Source organism: Podarcis gaigeae (genome assembly GCF_964106915.1).
Source record: "Podarcis gaigeae genome assembly, chromosome: 5".
NCBI classification, from domain to species: Eukaryota; Metazoa; Chordata; class Lepidosauria; order Squamata; family Lacertidae; genus Podarcis; species Podarcis gaigeae.
The window spans coordinates 72,001,088-72,008,657 of record NC_139681.1 but is presented as its reverse complement, the minus strand read 5'-3'; the positions used below and the strand labels follow the sequence as shown (position 1 = coordinate 72,008,657).

Genomic DNA, 7,570 nt, shown 5'->3' with positions numbered 1-7,570 from the left:
AGATGAAGTCAACCTTTCTCATTGACTTTAGTGAGATTTCACACTAACTCATTCTATAATGGGACACAAAATACAATATATTAGAAAAGTAACATGAACATTGTGAACGGATTTTCTTTTTTTGTTACCTTTACTTTCAGGGACCCAAGACAAATGAGGATGGGAATTAGAGCTGCATTATCACCATTTCAAGCTGCTAAATGAATAGAGGATAACTGAATCATGTGATGTATACAATTCCTTAATCACAGTGAACCCTGGTCTCCACAAATCATCTGAATAGAAGAAGGAAGAGTTCTCAGTTGAAGATAACCTTTCTGCAGCAAAGCTAACTCACATTTCTAGCTAAACTACTTGATCCATTTTGCTCAAGACGTTCACCCTGATCCAGACGGTTGATCCATGTGAAGTAGTCTATTTCTTTGTGCAGATCCTCCTTGCATTATTGTTTACTCAGTTATGTGGTCAAGGCTTAACCCCTGCCCACCATATCAACGTGCAATATTCCTGCATCTGCTATGCAAACATCTCACTAAGCTGAGTTGTTAGCTCTGACAACCTATCTGGAGGGAGGGGGTTCGTGTACAGGGCTGATTTTAGACACCCTCTCCCTACCACCAGTTCCCTCTAATGGACTGAATGCTGTTTGACAGGAAAAATCCTTGCACAGCTTCTGCACAGACAGGTCTTTGGATCAGGGCCCTATGGTATAAGCCATTATACAGTCTCCAGCCACGTTAGCGAGGCTGATGCAGGAGGTTGCGAAGCAGTCGCGCTTGGTAAATTGCAGTCGTTTCTAATACGTTAATACAATTTTACAATAGCAAATATACTTTTTTTAAAAAAATGACACATTGTTAACATAATTCCGACATCTGAATGAATACTGTTTTACCTGCCTTGCTTGCAGTTCCATCCACCTTCCTGCCAAACGGTATACAGAAAATGAAATCAAATGAGTTCTTTTAAAATTATTATTTAATTTCACTTCTACATCTCTAGCACCGGTTTGTTACTGTTAAATAAAAAATGTACAACCACATGCTTATGTCAAGATAGAGAATGTAGGCTTATGAGATAATTTTAAATTGGTTTTTTTAGAAAGAACAAATACAAACCCCAAAACATAAAGGTAACACATAGAAAACAGTTAGAACAGTTTATGAGTAAAATTCTTCATACATGTTTGCATTATATTTTAAATAGTGTATTGTCTCAGTTTTTTTTAAAGAGATTGGCAAAATATTTACATCTTTCTATTTTTTTCTGGATCCCAAAGAATCCTCAAAAATGTGCATGCCTTCATTTAGTGGGAGACATAGATTTTTCTTTTGATTGACAGGTGGGTACCGCTTTAGCAAGCTTTATCCCTAGGTAGTTCTTCACCTGAAAATTAAGTCCCAGCCACCACCTTACTAGGAAGATAGGCTGACAGTGCATGTTTTAGCAATGTGCGGAAGATAGCCCCTCATGCTCCTATCATATTGCAGTGTCCCAGAAAACGGTTTGTTGCTTGGAATACGGAGGGGGGCTGTACTTCTTGGACCCTGTGTTCTTCTTCCAACTCGGCAAGATAGGCATGCTGTCCTGTTTGCAAAGTCCTTTCTCGGATTTCTGCCGTGCCTTGATTTCTTTGCACAGGCAACGTTTTTTCTCAATCATTTCCAGCATTGTATGGTCTCCGTGCAACCACTGCATACATGTCACCTATTAAAAAAGGCACAAGAGTTTAACTGCAGGCAAAGTGGTAGTGCTGGTTCTCAGAAAGCATTTTCAAAATACTTACGGCAATCACTGGAGAAGAAAGAAAGAAAACCAGAAACTACGCGATCAGAAACCTTTAGCTTTCATCCCCAAGACCAACAAATGGGCACAAGTTCTGTGTTAAATATACATAAGAAATTTTGGGCTGATAGCTAGAACGGTAAAGGACCATAGCTAGACAGTTCAGTACCTACTTAGCATGCAGAATGTCCCATGTTCAAAACCCAGGCATCTCCCAGTAGCACTGGAAATGTCCCCTGCCTGAAACAGTGGAAAGCCACTAGCCCCAGTGTAGACAATACTGAGACAGATGGACACACTTCCTATGTTCCTTTACACAACAGTTCTTGAATGGAACCATGTAAGGCTGCAGATGGTGGTAGGGTTTTCTTGTTTGAACTTTTCTCATTGGAAGGAAAAATCCTTACACAAGGGGAAACTAACATGCCAAAGAGAAGGGTAAGGTCTTCTTTTTTATTATTTATTTAAAAAACCCCTAAATTCTTCTTTGTGTTTTCTTTCTTTGTACATCCGCTGAGTTTTAAAATGAGAGAATTCAATCATGCAGTTTCCGCACTTGTTGACTCAAGTGATACAGGAAATTTTGTGCATGTAATGAACCATTTTCTTTAGACCAAAGAAAAGATTGTGAGTGAAGTTCTGTATGCAGAAGCCATCTTCGTCATTCTTCGAGTTAACTAAACACACATGAGAGGCAGTGGGAACGAGTGTGTTAGATTCATCTCCATTGTTATTCCAGTCACCCTCCTTAAGTTGGAGGGTGAACTTGTGAAGTGGGGAGCCTTCTGTGCTTGTGGAGAAACCCTTACATGTTTTGCAACTCTGAAAAATCAGGATTCACATTTCCTGGAAAAGGTAGGGATCAAGGCAGTATTATTTTTCTAGAAAAAGAGGTGCCAGAACTCACCATGAACACCTCCCTTGTTCTCTTATAATGGCAATGGCGCCCACCTGAGAGGTATTGGAACTGAGTTCTGGCAAGTTCTGGCTGGAAAAAAGTCCTGGATCAAGGTCATATCACATCACTGTGTGTTGTTCTCTAAACATGCTGGGGAGTGCGGCCAATGAGAGGGGAAGAAGACTCTCTTCAGAGTTTCCCACTGGCTGCACTTCCAAGTGATAATCAATATGGTAAGCAACAATTATCCCCCCATAATTTTGGAGAAATATCTCCGCCTGCCTCCCCTCAGTTTTGCAGGGAGAATATTTACTGGAAACAGGAGAAGCTGATCTAGACCTAGTCTATGTTCTGTCCCCTAGACTTCTCTTCTCATTCAAAGAGCCCATGTGCCAGAGCTCAGCCTTCTGCTCGTCTTTTCCCTCAGAGTCTCTCTCCCCACTGGTCTTCCCCCATTCAGTACTGATCTTTTAGAGTTTTGCCCTGGAGCAATGCTTTGTTTCCATTTGTATGGCAAATTTCCCTTTATTTTTATGACTTCCAGCATTTGTGAGTGTGTGTGTGAGAGAGAGATAGAGAGTGTGTGTACATGTGTGTTCAGCATGTAAAAATGCTCCCAGCGATGTGTTCCCATATGAGAAGATCACAATTAGCCATCTGTCAGCTTCTTCAAATGTTTAAGTACAGTGCAAAATTCAGTTGGGTGCCAAATCACAGCAAAAGAAAACTATAGATGCCCACCAAAGAGTAAAGATGATTCTGAAGGGCTCACTAAAGGTAACATAATAGTGTTCAGGTACCAGATGGTCACCTTGGCAACCATGCATATTCCCCCTCAATTCTGTAGTCAACGATGACTGAGGGCACATTCAGGTGCCATGAAACTGATAATTGGGTGGCCCTGCAAGGTGAGCACATTAACTGCACCATCCCTCCATCATTATCATCACCCTCCATGGGTTGGTGGTTGGCTATATGCCCATAGTCAGAACCCTAGAAAATCAGGGTCAAAAATGTGTGGGGATCCTTTATTAGTGCAGGAGACTCCATCTTCACACAGTTGCCCCCAAATTCATGGAGGGCACTGAGACGGCTGATGAGGTAAAGCAGAGGCAGTGCACATAGCACTTTAACCCCCTTTCCCCGCGCATGACTACAGTGTTACAGCATTGCAGTGATGGAAGAGGGCTCAGGGTGCCTCTGCATCTGCCTTGAGATTTCGGTAAACAATAGTTTTGGTAAACAGAAACCACAAAAATGACCATAGCTTCCATAGCATTAAGACTGTTCTCATGATGTGTGAAAGCTGGGGAATTGAGGTAGGGATGTAGGAGGGAGCTGTTTTAAATTGATTTACACAGGCAATTCCAACCAGTGGCGTGTGGTCAGTGGACTGGGGGGCTAGGCTAGTCCCTTAAATATTTCTGGTAAATTAGAGTATTAAAGTATTAAAGCCCAGCGCCTCCTTCCCAAAGCCCGGGAAGCTTCTGCCAAGCTTAGGGAGGGAGGATTGATGTTCTACAAGGTCCAAGAGCCCTCCCACCACCTTTCTAAAGCCTGCCTAGATTTGGGAAGGAGGCAGCAGGGCTCCAGCATCCTGTCAGAGGCCTGGTGCCTCCTTTCCAAAGTCTGGGAATTTTCTGCTTGGCTTAGGGAGGTAGGTGTGATGCTCACACACATGACATCAGGACGTCAGGATGTTCCCTGCACCACCACCACCCGCAATCATGCTCACAATCTGGTGCCTCTGGCCCTAACTGTTCCCCTATGGAAAATTTCACCACACGCCACTGGTTCCAACCCCATCATTCTTTGCTCACATTGAACCAGGTCTTGCATTGAGCACCCAGTTATGCCTGAGTATAACATACTCAGCTGCAATGTCAATCAGTCAGAAGATGAGGAATACAACAAGCCTGTGTTCTTTCTTACTATTGGGTAGTAACATTGCATTCTGAAGAAGGGTTACACAATTCAATCATTTCCTCAAGAAGAAATAGGAATGCCGTTAATGCTTGGAAGACAAAAAAATTAATATTTCTCTGAATTAGTACGAGCTTTTAAAAATGTCAGGCACTGCAATGCCGACTAATTAAAGGCTTTTTAAATCAATTAATTTTATTGCCTCTGAGCAAATTAACTGACTCGTTCAATTAAATCAATTAAAGTATCGCATAGTATGTAAGAACTGACAAACCTTTGTATGACTAAATAATAAATATATTTTGTCTGTTAAATGAAAACTAGATAAAATGCATTTCCTCAATCAAGAGATGTGCTAAGCTTGTCTACCACAATGCTATCAATGCTCAGCATCCTTTCAGAGGGCACATCTCAAATGTAATTTCATCTTTTTAATCTGCAATTAATCAAATTAGGTCCACTGATTAGCTGATTAAATTGTTCATTCCTACTCAGACATTTATGGCTAGTTAGTTTCAATAAAATGTGACTCTCAATGGAGGCAATAATATCAGCATTTCAATATGCAGATCTTCTTTTAGTGCCTCTCAGCACTGAAAGCACCAAACACTCACCACAAGAAACAAACGGTGTCAACACTGTACACAAAGTCAATAAGTCAAAACACAAAACACAAGTGAAAAAAAATATGGAAACACCTATAAGAAAACGCCTTTTTTTCTGAAAACGGAAAAGTGACCAAAAATATAGAGAGATTATGGAGGTGGAAAAAATGATATTAATAAAAGTAAAAGAAGAAGACAAAAGCCTTATCATTATATGAATGTGATTCTGCTTCAGCAGCTGATTCTCTTTTGTAATAATAAACTTATTACATGCACCATGCCTAATTGAACAAAAAGTGCATTTGCACAAGTCCCACTGAAATAAATGGAAGCATTTGCTGTGTTTCACTGCAGTTCTTGTTCAATGGAAGCTTGAGAAGGGGAACTTCCAGTTAGAGTGTACCTAAATATGAATCAATCTATTATGTTATAGTATAGCATTAGCTATCTTCAGAACTTCCTGCACCACATTCTTCAAACTTGCAAGGGGAAGGAAAAGGCTGTGGGTTCGAGTGTTCTAGCCCCCTTCTCCTCACTGTCACTCTCATCACCTCCAAAAGTTGTAGGGGATGACCAGAATGATGATGGTCGAGGCGGAGCTAGCTGACTTGACCCCTCAGCCTTACCTTGTGTGATTCCAGGACACAGTGCTGGAACTCCTAAAGATGGGTAGGAGCATGTTCCCCTCTCCTTCCCCCACCCCCAGCTCCACAGCACCTTAATTCTGCTTCACCTTGTGGATGGGCAAGATACTGCTGTTTCCCCCCAGCTGCAGAGCTATTCTCAAGTAAATAAATAAACAAACAAACGCATTGCTGTTCACAGCAGAAACGGGGCAGATTGTCTTCCATTTTCTCTCTCTCCATGTAGAACTTTTTAAAAACAATGCTGAGCCATTGTGCTGCAAAAACCCTTCCAACTGCGGCTCCCTGGGACAAGGTGGTTGACATCATAGCACAAAAAAAATCCTTCTTAGTTTTCCTCAGAAGAAAAGCCTTTCCCACCTCTTTGTGCATATGGCAGCATTTGAAGCTCTGGTCACTGAGACATGCCCACACTTCAGTAGGTGTTTCCATACTTTCCCCCAGTATTGCATTATCACACTTACTTTACTGTAATTGTTTACGCTACTAGGCTGTGGAAGTGGTTGTTCTCTCCTGGTTCTGGTGGGTTTCTTCCCTCTCCTACTGGGTGTGCAGTGGGGTTGATTCTACATTTAGAGTAGGTATGGGGGAGAACCAAATAAAATGATATCGGTGTGATCATGGAACTCATTACGTATCAAAACAAAGTTCTTTTCCACAATTGCTGCACAGGAACAAAATGGACAAAACAATGTGAGATGAAAGGATGCACAGAAGCGATGGCTGAATTTAATTAAAATGCAGTCGTTTCGAAATGGCCAGTGTGTCCAAAAATAAAGGAACCCATAAGGTAGTTTCCTGAAAAGTGCAATGCTTTTCACTTTTTGTAGAGCTGTCATCAGGCAAACAAAAAAAAGGAGAGGCTTGTTGAAGGAATCACTTACCGTTTGCTGTAAAGAGGGAAAAGGTGAGGGTACCTCTTGCCAACTCTGACTGAACAATTCAGGCACAGAACTTTTTAAATTCCTGGATTCAGTATGTCTGGTGAATGCATTTTTCTATTATATTGATGAGATAAGCAAATTCTGGTACAAATCTATTATCTATACAAATATGGGATGTCTCGGCTATTTACCTGCAGATTTTTGAAGCATGTTAGATTATGAACCCTGGGTTCTAATAATAGAATCATAGCATCATAGATTGTAGAATTGGAAGGGACCCGAAGGGCCCTCTAGTGCAACCCCCTGCAATGCCGGAATCTCGACTAAAATATCCATGACAGATGGCCATCTAACCTCTGCTTAAACACCTCCAAGGAAGGAGAGTCCACCACCACCTTCCAAGGGAGTCAGTTCCGCTGCTGAACAGCTCACCATCAGAAAGTTATTTCTGAAGTTTAGTCGGAATCTCCTTTCTTGTAACTTGAAGCTATTGGTTTGGGCTCTACCTTCCAGAGCAGGAGAAAACATGTTTGCTTTATCCTCTATGTGACAGCCCTTTAGATATTTGAAGATGGCTGTCAGTCTCTTCTTTTCCAGGCTAAATATGCCCAACTCCCTCAACCGTTCCTCATAAGGCTTAAGTAGTAGTTTTCGGACCCTTGATCATCTTGGTGAAACTCCTCTGTACACATACCCGCTTGTCCATCTTAAACTGAATATCTTTAAATACCCTTCTTAAATTGTGGCAGACAGAAATACACACAGTACTCCAGATGTGGTCTGACCAAGGTAGAATAGATCAAGACTATGACTTTCCTCATTTGAGACAGT

General features: G+C 41.5%; 1 protein-coding gene across 5 annotated transcripts in view; it reads right to left on the bottom strand.

Annotated features, from left to right (window-relative positions):
- Positions 1 to 1,149: 1,149 nt before the first annotated feature.
- NYAP2 (neuronal tyrosine-phosphorylated phosphoinositide-3-kinase adaptor 2) overlaps positions 1,150 to 7,570 on the bottom strand; it is a 153,400-nt gene continuing 146,979 nt past the window's right edge. For 3 of the 5 annotated variants that reach the window (XM_083742091.1, XM_083742093.1, XM_083742092.1), the window contains 2 exons: positions 6,320 to 6,421; positions 1,150 to 1,707 (listed from right to left, as the gene is read on the bottom strand). In XM_083742091.1, the coding sequence (XP_083598217.1) occupies positions 1,480 to 1,707; positions 6,320 to 6,421 (330 nt within the window). In that variant the 3' untranslated portion in view covers positions 1,150 to 1,479. The remainder of the gene's footprint in view (positions 1,708 to 6,319; positions 6,422 to 7,570) is intronic. The other 2 variants (XM_083742094.1, XM_083742095.1) reach the window with 1 other exon arrangement.